Genomic DNA, 25,276 nt, shown 5'->3' with positions numbered 1-25,276 from the left:
TTTAAACATAAGTATGGTTCTTTTGTGTTATGATGGAGTGGCATATCTCTGTAACACCATTTGTATTCTATGGAATGATAAACACAGAGCATTTCTCAAATATATGATGAAAATATTAACTTATGGATGTTTCTTGAGAGAGACCTGCATTTTTAAATGATTTTAAAGGTGTATCTAGACTTAGCCTGTTTGTCATAAAATTACCTGGAGATTATGTGGAATTCTCTTTTTACATACCCCAATTCAGTGAAGTGATACTTGACCAGAGGAAAATGTTTCAACGTCAAACACTACACTGCCATGTTTTTCCAGTCATGTGACCACCGCATTTAATATATTTTATCTCACTGAAAAATTAATACTTGTATTAAGGAAAGTCCACACTATGAATTTATTTGCCAATGGTTGTGGTGAACAAAATCAAATTCCATCATGGCAGGAGCTCTCGTATGTATTGTTTTGCAGTTGAAACACTTAGATGAAGTGAGTGTTTCTTTACCACTAATCACAGACAATGTGAAGGAGATTCTCTCACAGTGTGATTTCATAAATGATTAAAAAGGCTGGTGAATTGTTTGTGTCTCCTCAGCTTATACCAATCTTTCATCTTGCAAGAAAGGAAAAACCTTATATAATGCACTCTTTAAATTATAATAATTTTTTAGATTTTAAAAAATTTAGTGATGACCTCAGAGTGCATTCTATCCAAATCAACAATGAGGGAAAAACTTTTAAACAGACATTGTTGAATACAATGTAAGGATGAATAAATTAGATAAAATATTTTCTAAAACAAGCCACATTGATCACAACTACTGATTGTTGACTTTAAAATGGCAAAATGCACTACTATTGATAAAACAACTTAATAACTTAAATAGATCTTGTCCATTGTGATTAGAAAAGTACAATGACCTAATTGCCCTTTGCTCTGGACCAACACCAGTAATAAATCTGCTTGCACATTTGCCTATTTGTTGGAGTAAAAGGAAAATAAAAAAGGAAAGTGTTGTTACATACAGATTAGTTTATTCTCTTGTCAAAAAGGTTCCATTCATTTTCATTCAAGGAATATTAAATTATTGCACTGTAAATGATATACCAGTAAACAGGTAACCTACTTTACTACTTAGCATCTTTCAGTTTTTGATGTTTATTAATTAATGGATTTAAACAAAATTTTTGGATTGCATTTTTGTTTTTCCAAAGTAAATTTTTAAACTCACTTTTGTATCTCATGTGTTTTCTTCTTAAATAGTTTATCCTTATGTCAATTTACTCGTACAGTAGAGCGTTGTTTATCCGAAGGTCGGTTATCCGAAGGAATTCCAGTCGACAAATTTAAATTTTTGCCAGTGCTGTGACGCTGTAATCTTTGGCTATTTCTTTGGCTACTCAAATATTTTACATTTTTGATACTAAATTAACTTCTGAAGTATAATTTTTTTATTGTTTTTATATTTTTCAATATATTTATTTTGTTTGTACAAAATAAAAAAATAATTTTGAACGATACAATAGTCTTCGTCAGACTTAACATTGACGAAAATTCAACGCAAAGCGACACGCAATGGAGAAAAATTTCAACACGGGATAAATTAATATATTTTTTCGTACATAATTGGTTATCCGAAAAATAAGTTATCCAAACAACCCCAGTCCCCAATTGATTCGGATAAATGATGCTCTACTGTATTTGTGTTTATTGTTGATTTTATGTTTATCATTAAAAACTTTTCAGTACAATAATGTCTCCCTTCATTTTGTTTTTATTGCATACAATACATTTTATTTTAATAGCAACCAGTTGATTTAGTGTTACTTTGAGCCAAATTTTAATTTTAAATCGTAGTTATGTCTTAATTCTAAAAGGCATATCTCATTAAATCAGCAGAGAGCTTTTTATTATTAGCAAAACATAAAGGCATACCTCAAAATAAGGCTCCAAAACAATAATTATGAAGTTAACAATAAACTTATGTGTTTATAGTATTTACCAAGTATTGCAAATGAAAATTTGAAAAAAGCAGTGTTTTATACTCAATAGTTTTTTTATTTACAAAGAAAATAAGAAAGTCCTTTTTCTTTACATTGCTCTCCCGTAAGGTTGAAAAAATGAGAAATGCCCTTATGTATTTTCAACAATGATATGAACTTTCAATGCAAACTGAAAGTCATGTTATTTCAATTCATAAATTTTCTCCTAAAAGGTGTTAAATAGATGACCGGAATGACTATTGTTAAAGGAAAAGTATGATGTACAGGGGCAAGCCACTACTAATTTGAGGTGGAGAACATATATTTTAAAGCAGTGTTTTTCAACCTGTGGGTCGCGACCCCCAATGGGGTCGCAAAGCCTTACACGGGGGTCGCAGGTAAAAGAAAAAGACAAGTGTTTGTAGGTCCTACATTACAATAAAAAAAACTACAATTTCAGTGGGAAGGCTGTGCCTGTTTATTTTACACTGTAAAATAAACCTGAAAAACCAATTGTACTGTAAATTTTACAGTACAATTGGTTTTTCGATCGATTGCACTGTAAATTTTACAGTAAAATTGGTTTTTCGATCGATTGTACTGTAAAATTTACAGTACAATTGGTTTTTCGATCGATATTTAGCTCTGAACAGAAAGAAAATTAAATACATAGTTTTTAAAATCACTGATATATTTTTAATATGGTCCTTGGGGGGTCGCCAGAATTTTTTAACTTGTAAAGGGGTCGAGTATTCAAGAAGGTTGAAAAACACTGTTTTAAAGTAAATAAATTAAAAATATGATTAAAAATTGTAGCCCAGCATTGTAACAATGTCACAATAAATAATTGTTTTAATTATATCTTTCTTTCTTATCTTTATCTATTTTCATTGTCATCTTGTCCATCTATTTCAATTTTGCATGTTATATTTTCCTACTTCATCTACAAGTTTAGAAGTTTTCTCCTCCTATCCTTCTCATATGTCTATAGGATTGCCAGATGTCTACAACTGGATTAAAGGATACACAATGATTAATACCACCTTAGTCCACTCCTAATTCAACTTTGACTCCACTCCATCCCATTCCAAAAATGTGAAGTTGAATGATTTTTTAGTCAATAACAAGACATTCTATCTTGAGAAAAGGTTAAATACCTTCTTGTAAGGATACTGGAAAATATATCAATGAGTCACAAAAACCTTTGAATATCCAGTAAAACTATTTAATTGAAATAACAAATGTTTTTGACCTTAATATTCGGTCTTATCAGGTTTTACAAATGCTGAGATTCTAAGAACATCTCTGTGCAATGAATTTAAAAACATTAGAACGTTGTCTGCATGCATTGCCATGGATGAATATGCGACGCTAACTTATGCAGCATTCGTAGCACAAACAAAATATTATAAGTATTATATACACAAAAATGAAATAAAAGAAAATAAAATACAATGAAATAAGATAAACCAACAGAAGTATATTAAATAGAGGTGTGGGGTTGTGGTCTCCCTCATAACAGAACTTCCAAGCTTGAGCTATATTAATAGCATCTTTGAAATTGATGCAGTTAGCATGTACTCCGGCCTTGTATATCTCCAGAATCTCTAGTGATTGGATGTGTTCTATGCAGTGCGAGTGTCTGATCATTTTGGCATTGTGAAGGTCTGTTCTTATTATCAGGGTCAAGGCATAGGATGAGAGGACGGTGGTGTCTTTGTTATGATTGATGTCATACTTATGCTCACAAAGATGCTTGTCAAGTGGGAGTTTCGTGGACCCAATATACACAAGCTCTCTTTGAAACCTGTCATTCCATAATGGAATAGAGTATACCCCTGGAGCCAATTATTTGTCAATTTTGTCCTTGCTATTGTGCAAGAGGTCATATATAGTACCAAGCCTCTTAGCAATCTTTTTATTTGTATATGTTGTAAATAAATTTGTTATGAGGGTGACCACAACCCCCACACCTCTATTTAATATGCTTCTGTTGGTTTATCTTATTTTATTGTATTTTATTTTCTTTTATTTCATTGTGTATATAATACAGTACTTATAATATTTTGTTTGTGCTATGAATGCTGCATAAGTTAGCATCACATATTCATCCATGGCAATGCACGCACACAATGTTCTAATGTTTTTAAATTCATTGCACAGAGTTATTCTCAGAATCTCAGCATTTGTAAAACTTGATAAGACCAAATGTTAAGGTCAAAAACATTTATTATTTCAATTAAATACTTTTTCTGGATATTCAAAGATTTTTGTGAGTCATTGAAAACATTCTATTTACAGTTTTTAGATTTGATTTAAAAATTATAGTTTTCATATTAATCAAAAAATATTTGAAATTTTAGTTTAATTTAGAATTTAAAATATTTAATGGTACCCCACTGCTTTCCATGGAAAAATACATAGATTGGTATTCAAGGTATTTATAAAGTTCATATACACTTTCAAATTTTAATAGTTTTGGAACTATGGAATTGATCTGCAAAAAACATTTGTAAGTCTGTTGTCTAGTTTTTTCCCATTATTTCAAATAATAATTATTATTCTTCTTATCCACTACCATCTTTTTATGAAACTTTAGAATGACTATATTTCTTATCTAAATTGTTATTGACCCATGGACCCTTCTTTGGACAAGTGACTGATTTCAGCTCATCCAACCAAAGAACACAGTTTACTTTTTCTTCTAGAAAAGTTATTGGTCAATAACAATTCTAAAAAGAAAATAGTCTTTTGTAGTTTCAATAAATAAATAAATGTATATAATAATGAGAAAGAAGAAGAATCATTTTTGAAATAATGAGAAAAAAACTACACACATCATACTAGTTCTACATTTACAAGTTTTCCAAGTACATCATTCATATTTTCTTTTAATCTATAAATGCAATTTGTTTCAATTCAATATTGTTATTTTCTAGAAGTTTCATGCCAGTAAATGATCAATATATATGTGATCTTTCAGTCATAAAACCATATTGTTGTTCTGATTCTTTGATAGATTAATAGGAAAGTGATTTCTCAGTCATTTTCTTATTAATCTATCAAAGAATTTCATAATAGTAGTAACAAAAAATTATATTTTAATAATAAAGAAATATATCTCATTTCTTATATAAAGAAAATACAATATATGAGGGCAGTTTTTTTTTCAATCTCCACTGGCCCTTAAAACAAAGACAAGTGTAAATAACAAAATTAATTTGTTACCAAAAGTTAGGTACAAACATGGTTACTTTTTGACATAATCACTGTGAAGATTGAGGCATTTGTCATATCTGTGGACAAGTTTGCAATCCTCTCTTCATAGAATGTTACTGCCTGTGACTTGAGATGTTGTTTTGAAGACTGTCATTAGTCTTGAATCTCTGCGCTTCTAGCCACATTTTCAGTTCAGGGAAGAGGTGGAAGTCTTCACACATTAAAGGTGCATGAAGGCTTCCACCACCTTTCAGACTTCCACCCAACTTGGAAATTTTTAAACATCCAGTGTATAGCCCCGATTTAGTGCCAAGCAACTTTATGTTGCGAGATGGATCCTAAATATGGAGTGGATGGGCTTACAAAGGCTGGTTTTTCATTTTTAGTGTATAGTGTTGTGGGATGGAAGAGAGATCTGTGTACACAATTTTTAATATGTTTGAACTTAGCATATGAATAACTCTGAACAGCAATAGTTGTAATCCCAGCTCTTTATGTACAAGGAATTGTGAAGGATCATGCTCTTTATATAAGAGCAAAAATGGCATTTATATATTTAGATGGTTGAAATGAGGTAGCAGGGATAATACAAGGGTGTAAGTCAAATTTGTGATGTACTTTGTAACATCAATGCAATGTCAAAAGTACTTGCTAATCTTGTCAACAATAAAAGAATCTTAATGTGAAAGGACTGTATCATTTTTTATACATATATAAACATCCCAAATTTTAGTAATATGCCAAACTTCTGCAGGACTAAATTGGGCTACTTTACTGCTATTATTTTAAATTAAATTCTAAATAATTTGGTACTAGAGATAAGCATTAGGCACGATCTCTTATTAAATTTAATAATTATAATTAAATTAATATTTAAAAAAAAATTTAGAATATTCTGGAAGAAAAGAATCTGCCTGGAACAGAACTCAAATCTGCAACTCTTGCTTACATTGCAGGTGCATTGCCAGTTACACTACCCAGGTCTCCATCCGGATCCTCCCTTCCAGACATTTAATTGATGTCAAGGTAACTGAAGATAGTTAGATCAAAATTAAATGTCAGGAAAGGAAGATCTGGATGAAGGTCTGGGTAGCGCAACTAACAACGCATCTACACAGTAAGTGTGAATTGTGGGTTTTAGTCCCACTCCAGGTCAATTCTTTTCTTCCAGAATATCCTAAACTATTTATTAATATTAATTTAATTATAATTATTAAATTTAATAAGAGATAGCACCTAACACTTACCTCTAGTACCAAATTATTTAAAATTTAATTTAAAATAACAATGGCAAAGTAGCTGATTTAATCTGGCAGTCATTTCGTGTATCACTTTTTGTTTAATCATTCTTAATCCTATCTTTCTAACTACTGTAATTATTTTCTCGAAAGTTTTTTCTAACTTCAAATCAAAGTTAGTATAGCATAAAACAATTGAGTCTGCTTAATATAAAACAAGTCAGACCTGATAAAAGAGTTGCCTATCAAGCAAAGTTTCCAACAGCTGAACTCTGCTTAAAAGAAACTTTGTTGCTTTAAACCAAACTGCTTTCAAAAACAACCAAACTCAGTCAGCTTAAAAACCTTTTTTTATTTTAGCTTTGATCATATACAGTATTAAAGAAATGTAGTCTTCTGATAATTTAGTTTTTATTATATTAACTAATTTATTTAATCTAGATACAGTTTTTTCAATAGCAAAAAATATCAGTAATTAAATAATATCACAAAGCCTGAGTGGTATACAATAAATCACCAAACAATCGCCTAAATATCGGGCTATAATATGGCAAATTAAATTTTATTCCAGAAGGTTCTTAATTTATTTAATAATGCATTTATTTAATTATAATTATTAATTTACTTAAGAGATGGCACCTAACGTTTACCTCTACTGTCAAATTACTTTATACCAATCATTTAATTAGCCATATTATAGCCCAATATTTAGGCAATCGTTTGGTGATTTATTGTATCAATAATTTTGCATTGTTTACAAAAAATATTTTGAAAAATTGTAATCACATCTTGTATATCATAAAATGAATTGTATTCCTCAAAATTTTGTTCCAAATACTGTTGAACAACTTTCAATACCTTTATTACTTCTTGAGATGAAATCAGAGACAAAGAATCCAATTCATCCTGATTAATATTATCAACTTCTTCCTTTTCAGTGGTTTCTCATTTTTCCTTGATGGATTCTCAGATTTCGATATCAATTAGATATCCATAGCAGTCAACAAATTTCTTTCACAGCTGCTTCAGTCAGCAGACTTTTTCTTGTATTCATGTACTGAGATGTGATCAAGAAAACAGTAGAACTTTCAACTCTGGTCACAGATGCCCCTACTAGGTGCACACCAACAATCATTCCCCTCTGGAAGTCTGTAAGATCTGACATAATCACTATCAAAAACGGGCAAACAGACTTTTCAACAGTGAAAGTAACAAAGTTTATTGATAGTAATATTTTATGCAAATGAGAAAAAAATAAGTGGTACTTGTGATGGCACATGTCTCAGAAAGAGTTAAACTTGATTGTAAAACAGGTGGTTTTCAAATTATTTTGTCCAATTTTTGTGCACTCTTTCGTTTTCTTCTATTTTTTTATAATTGGGCTGCAATTTGAAAAAATTCCCACTGCTGTCCGTCTGTCTGTCTTCCTTAATCTCAAGAATGGAGTTAGACAGATGAAAACGGTGACCAGATATGGAAAGCTTAGGGACAGGAGGCATCAATTAACTCTATATGAACTTCTGATGCAAACTGAAAGTCATGTTATTTCAATTCAAAAATTTTCCCCTAAAAGTTAGTTAGTTAGACGATTGGTACAACTCTATTGCTAACAGGAAAAGTATGAGGTACAGGGGCAAAACACAAATTTGAGGTGGAAATCATATACAGTAGAGCCTCGATTATCCGACCCCCCGATTAACCGACACCTCGGTTAACCGACTGTCCTAGTTGGCAAACTTCAAATGTCCGCTAGTGATGTGGCGCTACAATATTTGGCCTTTGTCTTGGCTACTTTAATATTATTTTTACCTGTTTTAGCTGGCAACACTCATTCGACCATGAAAATGAGCCAGTATTTAAACGAGGCTTAATTTTCTAATTTTTAACGATACAATAGCGACAATTCTTATTTTAAAAAATTTTTGTTAGGCTTAACATCGATGAAAATTCAACGCGAAGTAGGTTAATAGCAATATACTAATACTATACTAATTACATGGGATATAATAATATACTACACTAATAATGGATTTTTTCATACTTTTCGGTTATCCGACTTTTCAATTATCCGACCAACCCCAGTCCCCAATTGGGTCGGATAATCGAGACTCTACTGTAATGGATTTTTTCATACTTTTCGGTTATCCGACTTTTCAATTATCCGACCAACCCCAGTCTCCAATTGAGTCGGATAATCAAGGCTCTACTGTATTTTGAATTAAATAAATTAAAAATATGATTAAAAATTGCAGCCTGGCATTGTAATGATGTCACAATAAAATAATTGCTTGTTTTTTTCATTAATTCATTCTACTATTTTCCCTTTTAATATCTAACATTTCATATGTAAATATATTTGTGTTTTCTTTAGATAAAAATATATATACAGTATATTCTTCTACTAAAAACTGTTTTAACTGATCACAGGTTTTATATGAAGGAAAATTTAATCTCTCTTAGTCCATTCCTTATTTCTTAACATAAAAAATTTATCCAGAGATTAATTTATAGATTAAAACTTAAGATTTAAAAAGCAATAAACATATTTATATAAAATTAAAATATTCTAAAGACCAAATAAATATTAATGTTTCTATAAATCACTGTATATATAAATTATATTATAAATTATGTTAAAGTTAAATTATGTTGTCTTTAAAAATATGGTAATTTCCAAAACAACATTTTTAATTCATTATCAAAGATTATGTCAAAAGTTTCAAGTTAAAATTAGAGCAAATTTACTTGAATTTATGCTTAGCATCTTTAGGCTATAGATAGGCCATCTACAGTGGTGCCTCGTATAATGTACACTGCGAACAATGGACTTTCTGTTTGGCCATTATGTGACTTGAGCAATGGACTGGCTGCGAACAACAGACTTTCCATTCAGCAGTTACGTGAGGTGAACAACGGTCTTTCTGTGAACAAGTGCAAATGCTGTTTCCACTCTTTTGCTGTTGCCAATGACAATCTGCTATTTTTATAATATATTAGTATTATTAGAATATATTATTAGTATATCTGAAGTACAGAGCTCCCGTTGGGATTCGGCTTGCTCCCTTGTTTATTACGTACATCACCTCAGTGCAGGGTATTTACATTTATTCAAGTGTTGTGCAAATCATGGCTTCTAAAAAAACAGAAAGGTGATTTCAATTGAAACAAAGCAAGAAATCATCAGAAGGAGTGAAAGTTGACAAAAACTTCCTTGTCAAATGGGGAGAGGTTCAGGAGTTTACCAACACTCATTATCCAAACAGAGCTGAGGCCAACAGGATCAATGATCTCTACAATGACACCCTTGCCCATCATTTCCAACAGGTGTTGAAAAAGAGAGAGAAACAGACCACCCTGAACATGATTTTCAAGAAGCCAGCTGCCAAATAACAAAGGATGAAACAAGAGGAGTTGACCCTGCAAGCTCCAATAGCCTCCCCTGAATCTGACTCTGATTAAAAAACAATAAAAAGAGACCTGCTGCAATGTGTAAAAAGTCTGTATCTGTATGAATGTGCGAAGAAAGTGTTCCTCCACCTCCTCACAACATCTGACTATCTGGCATAATTGGTGACTGCTCCATTTTCATTTTATGGTACAGTATGGTTATTTTATGCTGCATAACGAATTATATGTTTTAACATATATTTCTATGGGAAAATACGTTTCATATAATGAACTTTTCACTTAACAGACGTGCACCTGGAATGGATTAAGTATGTTATATGAGGCACCACTGTATTATAAATTTTAATTATTAATAAATTAATTAAATTTTGATTCCTATGTGGATTTTAATAAAATTTACAAAAACCTTTAAAATGGAATTCAAATTTATATTAACTTGTTAACACCTATACCAACTTCAGCTAACATGAAAATACATTTGTCAGTTATGTTATCTAAATTTCAGTAGACGCTGATCCAGATTACTTTAAACAAAATTCAATATATACAGCTGCAGTACTTTGTTTACAATTTTTGATATAAATCTGTCTAGGATAAAATGCTATACTAGGATGTAATTTTTAGTTTAAGAAACTTTTTGAAAACTATCTTTTGAAGTCTTTGGATTAAGATATAATGACTAAAATAAGTGTATCAGCTACAATTTTTTAACTTTTAAATTTACTTGGCCAAATTTTTTCAAACTAAAATTTTTGTATTATTGATTTAGAGGAAATAAAGAGAAGTCATTAAAATTTCATCATGATGGTGTTATCAATAACAAAAGTCTCAAACAGATGATAAATTATCAAATAAATCATAAAATGTCTACCTTAAAATACAAAATACAGAAAAAAATCATAGTATTTATTAGACTAGGTTAACTAGATTGTTAACTAGTTTCTTAAGGGTAATCTGGTTATCTGTAGTTAAAATTCAATTTGAAAGCAGATGAAAATTGTGATGATGGGGGTTATCTGTCAGTTTTAATTTGCAATTACAAACTCACCCTTTTCTTTAGACCAAGAGTATCTTTAAAAATGTAAAAAATTTTTTGCATACCACAGGCATTAAATCTGACATCACAATTTTTCCCAAAAACACTAGATACATGTATACCTAACCTTTAGTTCTCTTCTGTTCATTTTCTGTACATCAAAGCACACTTTAATCAAAATGAATAAACACTCCTATTTATCTTTAAAATTGATAAAGTTTTCAGTAATTTGTCCTCTTTGTACAATACAAAATAATTAAGAAGCTTTTTTTAGAAGCTTATTACAGAATATACAAGATGAAATGAAACACCAAACCAATATTTTATGTCTCGATTCTAGAGTAAAAAATAAACTTAATATTATCTATAAACATTTTTCAAATTCTGCTTTGTTTTCGAGATCTGGCCTGCCAAAAAAATCATATTGAAAATCAATTTAAATCCTCCTGCCAAAAAAATACTGCGGCTTATTTTTCACTTCTGTGTTACCAATGCAGAAATGGAAGCTTTATAAAAGTGAAAAGTATTTTTTTTTTAAATACATGAAAACTGAACTAGTTTTAATATGAATATTGAGCTTCAATTGTTTTTATAAGAAGTACACATTCACATCCATGTAGGGCATTTTTAGCAGTTCTTATAAATTATTCTGTTTAATTTTAATAAAAATAAACTGTCATTGAAAGTAAATTTACATTAAAAAACTATTGCTTTCCAACTATTTTTTTTTCTCAATTTCCTCAATTTTCTTTCAGTCAATAAAAAATTTCCAATCTGGAAATACTTGATGGCATTACATAAAAACCATCTTCAGTTCACAAGGTTACTTCCTGCTTTCCTGTCTGAACTTGCCATGTGACATCACAACATCACTAGGTATGTGGTGCAAGGAACTTCCCATCTCACAGAAGCTCTATATTCTGCTGTTTTTCCTGAAGTTCAATTCAATTTTATGCTGAACATCAAAATAAGCAGACTAGGATTTCTATCATAAGTATTGTATTTTTATTGCCATTTTAATAAATAAAAATATCGTCAAGTGGCAATTTTTGTGCTAGACAGCACAACCTGATTGTTTTAGAGACCACAATATCTAAGTCAATTTACATATAAAAAAATTGGCATTTGGCCACATCCAGAAAATTAGTCTATAATAGCAGTGTGTCTGTTTTATCTGAATCTGTTATAACAAAGTTCGACTGTATTCTCAAATCTGTGATAAGTAGCTTCCTATCTTTCCTAAGTAGCATCCTGCCTTCTTGTCTCTCTTATTTAAAAAAATAATCACTATTTTAATAATGTGTATCTTTTGTTTCATAAATTCTTTTCTCATCCTTCAAAATCTCATTAATTAATTTAGACTATTCTGGAAGAAAGGATCAATCCAGAGTGGAACTTGTTTGCTACTTCTGTTTACTATGACTGACTTCCTTGGAGAACTGAGGAATCAAACTTTTACCCAAACTATATATCAAAAACTAACTCTAAATTATAATTAGTAACATATTTGCACAGTAAGCAGAAATTTAAGATTGAGTCTATTCCAAATAAAACTTTTTCTCAATAATAGTCAAAATTAATGACTATTATTTTTTAATTATTAAATTTAATACAAGATGGCAGCATAACATCCTACTTTTAGTCCAAATAATGTATCTGTATAATTATCCATTAAATTTTATAATTCATATCACTTTTCATATAAACTGAAATAATGGATAGTTCAAAGATTTCAAAATAGTGCAATTTTGATAATTATTTTTCTAAATCATACTTATTATAGAACAAGAAAAAACTAACAAAATATTTGTATTAACCAAATAGTTTTTATTGAAATGAACATGAATAGCAGAGCATAAATTAGTTCAATATGAATATCAGCTTCTAAGTAAAAATATACATATATTCTCATTACTTCTACCTCATGAAGATATTGGCAATCCTAATTGAATTTTTTTCTCAACTGTTGTCTTTATGCTACTGAATGGTCTGAATCTCATCGACATAGATCAGGTTCTTCAGATAACCTCAAAGAAAAAATTTGATACTGCCAAATTGGGTTGACATGAAGACCAATTGAAATCTTTCTGCATTAGAATAATGAAAAACTGAATTTTGAAATAAAATTCAATGATTTTTGCATTGCTCTGATGTGAATTTGTCTAAAATAAATTTAATTAATATTGGCAGAAGTTCCTTGTTACAACAAATAAATTACAATAAACAAATTTTTTGCATGTACCAGTAGAGAAAGAGTCCTAAGGTGTGAGATGACTCAATGTTTACATATTGATAACTCCAGTTCATTTCTCTAGATTATATCCAACAGTTCTGTTTTGTTAACAGTTTTTAATATGTACACATCTGCTTTAAGAATTTTCTCATTATGTTACATGTATTTAGTATGATCATGAGTGTGAATATTGTAATTTTGTAAAAACAACTCTTCAATGAATGTTTGATTCAAATTATCAGAATGTATTAATAGTTGATCTGGAGATAGGAGTAAAAATGTTGAAAAGCATTTAATCAAATTAAATATTTTGATTCATTTAACATTGTTTAGTTTCTCTTTCTAATATATGCATGTTTCCATTTTGCATTTTTCTAACAAAAATTAGAGATAATGTTACCATTTTCATTTGTTTCATTTTTTTAAACTTTACAGCAGGGGTGTCCAACCTCTGTTTTTCTGGGCCACATTGGAAGAAGTAATGGAATATTATATATACTTATGGCCCAATCCTTAAATATACAAGTATGTTTAAAGATTAACATGTCTAGATTAAAATAATAAGTATTAAAACTTTATCATGAAAAAGGATATTTTAAAAAATTACTTCTACAGATACTTTCAATTTTTATGTAAAAATATATTCATTTATTATAAAGAAGACAAACAAAAATTTATTTGAACAACACAAATATTTGTTTTATTTGGTTCCCTAATTAATAATAGACGAAACACCATTTTAAAGTGCATTTCTATTCAACTAATATATTTATAAATAATATGTAGCCCAAAAAGTAGCCAAATCTTGCAATGTTGGAAGGAATACTAAATAAAGCTGGAGTTGGGACTCAAAGGATTATAGCCCCAAATGTGGGGAAAGGAGAGAAAAGACAAAAGATAAAGAAAAAGAAGGTTAGAAAATTAAGGGTCAATATTTGCATAACGGATGATCTATTTAACCTTTCTCACTACTTTTTATCTTTTGGTCATTCCTTCCTTTCCCCGAATTTGGGTCTATAATCCTGAGTCACAACTCCAGCTTTATTTAGTATTCCTTCCTCGTTCACACATTTCCGTGTGCTGCTGACATATGGTTTGGGAAACCACCAGTTCTGCTGACACTCCCTTCAGTTTACCACTCACTCCCTCATAAAAGTTGTCTGTGTCTATGCATATGCTGACATACCAACTCTCTGTAGCTTTTTTAAACATTGCAGCCTACCAGCTTAAAGACTGATACTAGCTCTTTATACATTCATTCAAATAGTCATTTTACTTGTTTAGTATGTTTTTAAAATTGTGAGTTTTTATCTTGGTAAACTTAACTTTCATATTATCAAAATTTATTTTAAAAATTATGGCGTGTTTCAGTAATCTAATTAAATTCAAAGTGTGTCACTAATTCAAAAAGGTTAGAAAACATTGCTCTACAATGTAAAAATCTATTTAATATTAGTTAAAGTAACATTTGAATACAATTTAAAATATTATTAAATAAATTGACTTAGAAGACCATAGTAAAATAAATCTTTATATAGTGTTTTCTAAATAGCAATTGGATGAATGAAATAAGATTTTAACTTCCTGTTGAATGGTCTGATGATTACAGTCTATCAGGCTTTTATCATATAAAGAAATTTATTATTTAGTCAAACAGGTATAATTAATATAATTTATTATTATTATTATTATTTTCATTACTTAATGTAGTTTATGTGGTTTTGTCTTAATAGTCCTTTTTTTCTATTTTAGTTATTTTTTAAATATATACAAAATATCAAGCTCAAGTTAAAATAATAATAATCAAATGATAGAGCAGGATTAACTGTCATGTTTCTAGCTTGATAGTTAACCCTAACTTAGCTAATTAATCTATTTGCACTTAGTCATGTTTATTATCTAACATTTAAAATTCTGTTTATGAAATTATAAAATTTAAATTAATTTTTAACATCTTATAACAGGCTATTTAATAACATATTGATTGTAATCTAATTTTCATATCAAAAATGTGACATCCAAAACATTTTATAATCAAAGTTACATCTTGAATAATGAGCTGACATCCTTTCCATCTTACAAATAATGACTATGCAAAAAAAAAAAAAATGCATCTTTGAACCATCAATATATAATTTAAGGGCAATTTTAACTTCTAAAATTCACTATTATTACATAAGTAATAAAAAGACCATATTATAAATATTAATACTGTGGTCAAATTCATGTTCCAATATTTTGATATTTTGATTTTTTAAAATTTTAATCACAAGATTAAAACAAATAAAGATTTTAAGTTTTGAGATAAGTCAGCACTTCATGTTTTCTAAAATTAACATCATGAATGTTAGTGCAAAACATTAACAAAAATGGTTTAGCCTACGAAAATGACTTTGTTTATTTCATAAATGTTGAAAAAAACTTATCCTATCAATTTGCAGGATAAAGTGACTTTAATATTTTGGTAAATCTTATAAAAACTATTCAATATATCATAGAAAACACTAATAAATAATAACAACATTTCAACAATACAACAGATTCTAAATTTCTGATTGTCAATAAACCTAAAAGAAAACTAAAAACAACAGAAGAATCTCAGAAATCCAAACTGAAACTATTACACTTTGTGATGAAAATAAAGTCTAAGTAATAAAACTTTGACTTTATTTAAATCTTAATTTATTTAAATTTGATTAAAAAATATGAACATAAAACTATAAACATATATTTTTGATATGCTTTGTGTATATCAAAAATAATATAGCACCATTTGAACAAGCATAAAATGAAGGAATTATTAAAAAATATTGTTTTAGTATATAGCCATCTTAATTCCAAATATAGACAGCTGATAAGACTATATATAACAATTATGTAGTTTTAAAATAGTATATTGAGTATTAATATAATTAATAAAAAAAAATAAGTAAAAATTTACAAAATATTAAAAATTAAATTCTAAATTTATTTTTTACATTTAATAAATGGTACAAAATGATCTTGACTAGACACAAAGAAATAAAAAGTGAAAATTAAAATAATTATATAAATATAAATACATATATACACTCTAATATATGCTTTACCATGATTGTAATTTTATACACCACTTTAAAGTTTTGACTTAAAAAGTAATATAATAGGCATAATGTAATAAAAATAATTCTTTTTTTTAAAACTAAAACTAAATTTTAAATGTTAAGTGGAGATAAAAGTCCAATTATCAATAAATTCTTTGATTTAACTTGAATAATTTGAAATATTATGTATACTTAAATTATCATTGTTTAAATATAAATGTAGTTTGATTCACTTTTAGTATTTACCATGCTGATCTTGAGTAATAAACATTTTATTTTAGGAACACTTCAATGCTTACTTTGTGTCAAATACATAAATTTCAGTAGAATTTTCATTTTATTATTTACATAAAAGCTAAAAGTTTTTTTTATATAAAAATAAATACATTTATAGAAATTATTAATTTTTGGCAAATTTTTATTGTATAGTTTTAATCGACTATAGCATATTAAATTAAAACTATCTCAATTATATAATTTTAAATTTTAACATTACTAAGCTATATCATTAGATACTTCAGTTTATAATCTAAAAAACATATAAAAATGATTATATTTATATAATAGGCCTATATACATATATGAGTCATTGTTAAATTATCTTAGTATAGAACATGTCATAAGAAAGAAGAAAAATGTGTAAATTTGATATTCTTATTCTCAAAAATTGAGTAATCCTTTATTAATAACAAGGCAGTAGCACATTATATATTTTGATTTGAGAAAGTGAAGGTTATTTTATAAAATTCACATGTGGTATGTTACATGTGAAATATATATTATAAAAAACACAAGAGTGAAACAAGTTACTGTCATAATTACGTTTAAATTCTAGTTTGATTCCCACCCTCACATTGTTCCATAATTATCTTGTGTGATGTCACTTACTATGTATCATTCATTGAAAAAAACAGGGTTACTCCCAACTAATACACAAACAATTAATAAAGTAGATTAGAATGAAGATATGTTTAGTCGCATATATTTTCTGGACAAATTCCACAAATGTCATCAGCCGAAAATATAATTACGATGGATCTACTCCACAAGGATATTACGACACTAAAACAAGGAAGATTACAAGGAAATTATAACCGGGCCCAATTCACTTTCCTGGTTAAACTTTTACAACGAATTTACACCAAAACATTTTAATCGTGGTTGTTAATGATGTAAGATAGTGATAACCGAGATTTTCTCACCTTTGCTCTAGAAATTGAAGCGCCCAGTCCAAGGTTTCAGCTTGAATTTCTTCGGGCTTCAACGAATAATTTCCGATTAAGCCAATCCTCCAATGTGTATAATCTTCTCCGGTGGGTGATGTTTTAAACTCGTTCAATTCCTCCAAAAACTTATTCATGGCGCCTATACGATCCACTCCCGAGTCCATCTTCGCCCGTTCTCGCCGACTCCGTTTCAATCTCAATATCGACACTAACGCGATCCGGAGAATTATCTTTACTTTCGTTTTCTTCCGGTAGATGGCTCATTGTTTAATTGTATATTATTTTATAAAAATGTTATATGGGTATTTATCACTACGAAATGTTTAGTGATAGAAAACATCGAAATAAATTGTATTGTTTATATTATTTGCCTTTATTTGATAATGTTTTTATTGCATATCATCTATTGGTATTTACCTTTATGGCTTCAGATTTATTCAGTTGCGGCCATTAAATGAAGTTTCAATTCAAGAGTCGAATATATTAAAATTTGTCATTATAAAAAGTAGAACTTAATTATATTTAGAATATACAAAAAATACAAATTTTTGCAAATGCAATTGAGTAATGAAAAAGCTAATATAACTTTTCGGAATTTATATATATATATATATATATATATACATATATACTGTAATATGATTTTCAAATCTTCACAAGACTTTTCAGAATTCCCCTTCTCTCGTCTTCTAATGATCTTTTCATTCATTTCGCGGGTATAATAACTCAGTTTATATTAGTAACATGTCTTCTCCTTAAGAGTTTTGCAGAGCCTTCGAGAGGCAGGGGAAGCTGGAGATTTTTCGCTGGACTCGGAGGAAACTTAGAGCTCCGTAGTGATTCTCATTGCATAAAATTAACATTATTTTTATGAACAGAAAATAAAATATTTAAGATTGATTTTTATTAATAAAGAAACATTCTATCTATTTCACTTGTTCAAAAATAAATAAATAAAATGAAAGGGCCCGCTAAGAGACACAAGTCATTCTATCCCCGGACCCAACACAATTTCTCGAGGGTTTTGTATTCCTAAAGCTGTCGTGTCGAGAATGCTATTATAATTGTATCATATTTCAACTGATGAAAATTTGTTCGTCTGGTTTTTACTCTTGTTCTACGAATGCGTCTAATGACTGCTAGTTGGTCTTGTATGGCCGGATGGTCGAGCGGTCAAGGTGGTAGCCTACCACTCTGGGGAACCCGGGATCGGATCTGGTCGGGTCGAAAAATTCCTGGGGACTTTTCGACTCGTCCAGATCGGTCACTGGGGGTGGTCCGTCTGGATATGTCGGGCTCCGTCCTTCACCAACCGGCCGCCCCATTGTTGGCCTGGCCGAACCCATAATGAGCTTACTCTTACTTCCATAGGGCGGAAACAGTTAAACGAATGTCGCTCGCGGGGAACTACGCGGAGAAATAAAGAACGCACCCAGTGTCATCTCGAATTTTTTTTTAATGATAGCTGGTATTTTCTAATGTTGGCTACGTGGCTTTTTACTAATTTTTGAAACAAGACAATCCATTTTACGATCAAATTTTACAATTGGGACCCTTCTTTTAAATTTCGTCTCTAAAAACGAATATTTTAAAATTATAGATCACTTCATCACGATACTATCGGTAATACGGGCGCCGCCATCTTTTTCTTTCTTTCACCGTCATTCTCAAAACAAGCGTCTACACCAGGGATCACCAAACTACGGTCCGCACTGTGCCACAAATGAACTAAAATATAATTATTTAGACCTTTTTTTTTATCTCTTTCCGCCCTGTGGGCACTAAAAAGACCTCTTTTTTTGCAAGCCCATTGTGGTTTTGGCCAGGCCCACAATGGGGCTGCCAGGTGGTGAGGGACGAGGCCCGACATACCAGAATGGACCACCCCCGAAAAATACCTGGGGATTTTTCGACGCGTTCGGATTCGAACCCGGATATTCCAGAGCGGTGGGCTGTCACCTTGACCGCTCGGCCATCCGGCCGCCGATTATTTAGGCTTGTATGAAAATATCATAGATTGTATATGAACTTACTATGTAGAAAAAAATTAAAATAAATGTAAGTAAAAATGCCAAAAATTGGTCCAATCTGATTTTTGCATTTGACAGTAATATAATTTTTAGGAAAATCAGTGAAATGAAAAATTCGGTGACTTTTCAACTTTGGATATCAGAGCATTTTTGTGTAAGTACCTGCACTGAAGTTTCTAAGGAAAACGATTACGAGCTTGCTGCAAAGATCGAGTTTGCGTATTGGTAAATAATTATATTGATTTTCTTTATTTTTTTGTATTTAGTATAATATATTGAACAAAATGGTTATGCGGCCCGCGCTTGTTATTCTTTCAGTTATCTGGCCAGCTGTGAGAAAAGTTTGGTGATCCCTAGTCTAGACCCTGAGCGAGCGTTAGTTCTAAATTATGTCGCTGCGGATAACAGCGCCAATAACCGGAAGTCGTTTTGTGGTATTTTCTAGTCAAAATTACAAATTATGAATGCTTTATTCGTAATTACTAATAGTTAAAACTGAAATTAAATTTTTAGTTAGACACCTTACCTAAAAATGAATGATTTCTCCATAAAAATATACGATAATGTTTAAAACGAAATGTTTTAACTCATAAGGTGAAATTATGAATAAAATAAAATATAAGGCGACTTAAAAATTGATATTTTCTCACTCTAAAAATGCTTCTGGAAGTCTTTACTGGCTACGAACTTTTGCAATTCCAAAGTTATGTCAGATCTGTAAACAGGAAATCATAATATGTGTACTAGTACGTGTAAGTACTAGTATACGTGTATAGTGAAACTTCCATTAATGGAGTTCCGAATAGCGAACATGTTTATTTAACTGGCATTTTTACAATCCCCAGATCCTTCAAATAGGTCATCTATTATATCTACTTGTAAATAGCGGACACTCGAAATAACGGGCGCTATTGTCCATAACCAATCTTAGAAAACGTAAAGTTCCTCCTTTAATATTCTGAAAAAATTAATTACGTACGAAGTATTTAAAAATTAAAGAATCGGTTCAAATACTCTTTCAAAAGACGGATTTTGACCGTAGGCGTCGAATAAAGACGCAGAAAATAGGGAGAAGGATGGCAGGTTGTAAAAAGCCAAACAATACTGCTTATCTTGTGTGATACGCTTCTTGTCTAGTCTTGTGTTCAATTATACGAGCGCTAAGGTGGCTTTTCTTTTTGCTAGACTTATTATACCGTCAGTAAAAGGAGGACAATAGCGTTTATTGTGATGAAAGTTCAAAGGTTGTGTTACTCGACATTCGAACTCTATCTAGATCAACCTTCATCCACACTTCCGTTCATAACAAGTTTTATTTTTCTTTATCATTCTTCTTCCAAAGTCGTTTTTTGATGAATTAATAATTAATTAATGTATGAGTTTGTAGTGATTTTTATGTGCCATTTAGTGTCCTGTCAAATCCGTTTGCTGTTTAGAATTCAATTGAAACGTGCAATTATTTATTGCGACATCAATGCGGGGCCGAAATTTTTAATGCTGTATATGTAATTTAAATATGCTCTCTTTCTCAAATTAGTAATGCCTTACCCCTGTACATTATACTTTTCCTTTAACAATAGAGTCATGCCGGTCATCTAACTCTTTTCAGAGGAAGATATTTGAATTGAAATAACGTGACTTCAAATTTGTATTGTTCATATACAGTTAATTGGGGCCTCCTACCCCTAAGCTCAAATTCTGGGCTCAAATTTCATTTATCTAATTCCATACGGATAACAGTGGGAATTTATAGGTCTACAATTTTTCCAAATTGCAGCCCGATGACATTTCTACAATCGAAAAGATAAATATTATACTGTACATATACCCCGTATTTTAAATCATATATGCTACGTATACTGTCTCCAATAGAACAATATGTACTGATATTGGAGGCATCAACATTAAAAAACTGTTCTTTTTGTGGTACAGTACATAGATAAACACAACCTGCACTTAAATACTTTAATATTTTTGTCACTACTGTTGTCGTCCTTTATGTGTTTGCTTGCCTTAATACGCCAGTTTAAACTTTGTCTATGACTATATTTTATACCACACTCACTATATTCCATTTTATTTAACGTATAACGAGTTCCTCGACGTTGACGGTATGATAAACAATGATAAACGCGCTAGTTTTATTCTTCGGATCGGGCGTAAAAGCTACGATGCATATGCGCTACGGTGCGTAAGAAATTGACATTAATGCACGATCAGGGTCTACAGCTCTAGATGCTTGTGTTCCCAAATGTCTACAAAACAAGACAAGAGTCTAGCTCCTTGGTAAGCATTAGTTCTAAATTATGCCGCTACGACGAGCAGAACCAATCGCTGCAATTGGATTTGAGTCAATTTCGGGTCTTAGTTACAAGCCTTATCATTTGTTTATCGTACTATCAACGCTGATGAACTCGTTATACATTAAATAAAATGGAATGTAGTAAGTGTGATTTAAAATATAGTCATAGACAAGATATAAATAGTGCGATCTGTGATATACCGGTGCAATACTTTTGTTTTCTGTTCATACTTATAAATGATAAATGGTTTGTTCAAAATTATTAGTTAAAAGCAGGGCTGTGGAGTCGCGTAAAAATCTACCGACTCCAACTCCGACTCCGACTTTTCCTTATCATCCGACTACGACTCCTACTAAAACACCAAAACTCCACGACTCCGACTCCGACTCCACAGCCCTGGTTAAAAGTGAAAATAAAATAAATTTATGAATAAACGTTTTGCTTAAAAATGAATTATTCTATAAAAAAATTAATATTGTAGGATTATGAGATGGATTTATGAATAAAATAAAACATAGGGGTCGTCCCCATATGTTTTATTTGAAAATTTGATATTTTCTACGAAGAGAAGTACTATTATTAGTATTAATTGAACGTTCTGTAATATGCATAAGTATATAGCCTAAAAAACATTACTATTTGCATTAGGCTAATTATAAATTCATTAGTCACATGATATACACAATCATCATATTGCCTGGATAATATTATTTTGAAAAAGATATTTAGAGAAAAGACAGGGTTTAAGACTAAAACATCCTCTCACTCACAGCCAATTATAGGTGGAGCGAACGTAATGTTTCCTAGGGGGAACTATTCCGCATTTTTATTCTTAATCAGCGCAATTTTAAAATTCAGTACATATTTGAAATCAGAACACTACCTTTAAAATCAGTATGTCTCGTCACTTTAACCTACTTTAGAACTACTGTAAACCTTGAGGAAAGCTTAACATAAAAGCTAAAAAGATATATGAGTTTAAATTTAATAGTTTTAGGAAATGTATGCAATTTATAAACGTTTATTTTCTAAAGAAATTACAACATACTACATAATTGCAGTATAATTCCTTATATGCAGTCGTTTTCAACATTAAATAGTAACTAACATATTTAACATTCTTTTATTCCGTAAATGCATATAGAACCAAATATAAGTATATAATTTTTATAATAAATAAAATCCGATAAGAAGCACGAATAATTAAATTTTGATATCATTAAATTACAAGCATATAAATTAACAATACTTCTTCTTTTTTATAAAATTCACCAGAACACAAACTACATTTAAATAATTTTATATCTTCATCTTTCCTGTTATAGTTTTTCTTTTTATGCTTCTCTTTAATATGTCTGCTTAAACTTTGCTTATGCTTGTACTGTACTTTAAATTGCATATACTGCATTCCATGTTCCAGTTGACAACAAGAATCTAGCACTGACAACGAAACACACAAACAAATCCAGTTGCCGTGATTGGCGATGTTTGCCGTAGCTGGATAATTTAGAACTAATTCTTACCAGGGAGCTAGACTCTTGTGAACATCGCGGTACCGGGCAAACAGAGCGAGGGAACTCATTTCTCCCCTGGCAGTTGAGAGAACAGCATGAAATTCACATTCGTTGACAATTATTACTAACAGAAAGTAAATTCTTTAAAACTACTAAAGAATAAGGGAATAAGCAAAAGTTAATTAACAAAAATTTGGCAATGGCAATACCAAAACTTAATTAAGCTAAGGAATTAAGCTTTTATATAAGCTTATATTGCTTAAAAACGTAAAAATTTATTGAAATGATAACAATTTTTGGAATTTATCAAAGTTTTTTTTTTATTTTGATTCATTTGTCAATTTTAAATCACACAGTTCTGAACATTTATAAATCTTATAAGTTATTCAAATTAATCATTTGTTTGAATACCGAGTTTAAGACTCTCAGCCACAATAATTGTACTGTATATCAAATATGATTTATAAATACTAAATAAGATATTAAAAGATCCCTGAAAATAATTGATGCTTAGTGCTTCCAGGTGTGTGAATTCGCTACGAAACGCTGTACCATTACTGTTACTATTACATTTTCAATATACGTTATGACACTAACTTGAAATGATTCATTTAAAAATTAGTCTACTATAAAAATTAATTATTTAAGAACGGTTAAACCTTTTTAAAAAAATGATTCTAAGTTAAATTCATTAACAAAGTTGTTAAAAATATTGCTTTTTATGATTTTCTGAATGTAATAAATATTTTAAATTGTAACTAATATTTATAAATAATACTATAGTCTATCTTATAAATGCATTATGAAAAAATGCAGCAAAGAGTTGCGTTCTAGCAAAAAAAAAAAATAAATTGTATGTGGCGCTACCTCTTATGATATTTTATTAAAATATCATAGCATAACAAATCAACACAAATATCATATCATAACAAATAGCGCCACACATCCCTTTATATTATCACCCTCCACCTTTAACCATCGAAATTTAATAGCACGAGTCCCCTAATACACAAATCTTCCTGAAAAATTTCAGAAATTTTCGACAAAAAGCACAACAGATATATTAAGTTTAAATTTAATTTCGAAACACGATGCGCTTGAAAGTTTCGCGTGTGTCGAATCGTGAATTGCGCAACAGATAAATCCGACGGGCGAAGTGCTTCTTGATCGGAACGGTGGACGTAAACCACAGGTGTGTTATTAATAAAACTTGACCCCTAGCTGGAGCAAGTGCTTGTAGTGTAGCGGTTATCACATCCGCCTAACACGCGGAAGGTCCCAGGTTCGATCCCTGGCAGGCACAGTATGAATTTTTATACGTTTTTGTAAAGCTTCGGCAATTTTTGCGCGAATCTCCGCCTCTCGTTCAGTAGCGGCTCTTTTAAAGTTTTGAGCCAATTAGCCGAAACTAGGTTTTCTTTCCCGGATTTCCCGCCGTTTATTCCCTACGAGAAAAATCCCGGAAAATCTCGCATTTCAATAATAATTTATCATGTCAGGTTTTCTTTCTATTATTTATTATACAAAAAGTAGCATCTTGAACAGTAGCGTAGCGTAGTGGGGGCGGCAGGGGCGGCACTTTTTAGGGGGCGGCAAAATTTCACAATAAATAATAATAATATCTTGTAAGAATTTGAACCATTTTATTTCGTATTTTCGTGCACCTACGATTCGGACCGATTGAAATGAGCACGGAATACCATCCGGACAGTCCGGAATGGACTCGCCGTCTGGGGATGTCGTGCGCGACTTGTCGACCTTTTTTTTTGAGGTTTCATGCTTCATATTATTACCTATGTTTTACAAGTCTTTACAATTAATTGAGCCTAACGTGTCCGTATGGGTGAGATTGGCCCTACACTTTTAGTTACTTACTAGAAAGTAAATTAAGTTATTCAAATTTATGATATTCCTGTATGATCTTTTTTATCCATATAAAATTCTATTTTACTATCTCATCCAGGAATTTCCCGGGATCCCGGGAAAGAAATTATTTTTCCCGTAATCCC

General features: G+C 30.4%; 1 protein-coding gene and 1 non-coding gene across 2 annotated transcripts in view; one reads left to right on the top strand and one right to left on the bottom strand.

Annotated features, from left to right (window-relative positions):
• The window catches only part of LOC111618090 (serine-rich adhesin for platelets-like), a 60,237-nt gene extending 42,572 nt beyond the window's left edge, over positions 1-17,665 (bottom strand). Inside the window, exon 1 of the mRNA XM_023359535.1 lies at positions 17,397-17,665. Within this exon, the coding sequence (XP_023215303.1) occupies positions 17,397-17,584 (188 nt within the window). The 5' untranslated portion in view covers positions 17,585-17,665. The remainder of the gene's footprint in view (positions 1-17,396) is intronic.
• Positions 17,666-24,497: 6,832 nt separating this feature from the next.
• On the top strand, positions 24,498-24,570 carry Trnav-aac. Its single transcript has one exon. It is a non-coding gene; the product is annotated as a tRNA-Val (tRNA).
• Positions 24,571-25,276: the final 706 nt, after the last annotated feature.

This window comes from Centruroides sculpturatus, unplaced genomic scaffold (assembly GCF_000671375.1).
Source record: "Centruroides sculpturatus isolate CEXI.00-Female unplaced genomic scaffold, Cexi_2.0 scaffold155, whole genome shotgun sequence".
NCBI classification, from domain to species: Eukaryota; Metazoa; Arthropoda; class Arachnida; order Scorpiones; family Buthidae; genus Centruroides; species Centruroides sculpturatus.
The sequence above is the reverse complement of the archived record's forward strand: the minus strand, read 5'-3'. Positions and strand labels throughout refer to the sequence as shown.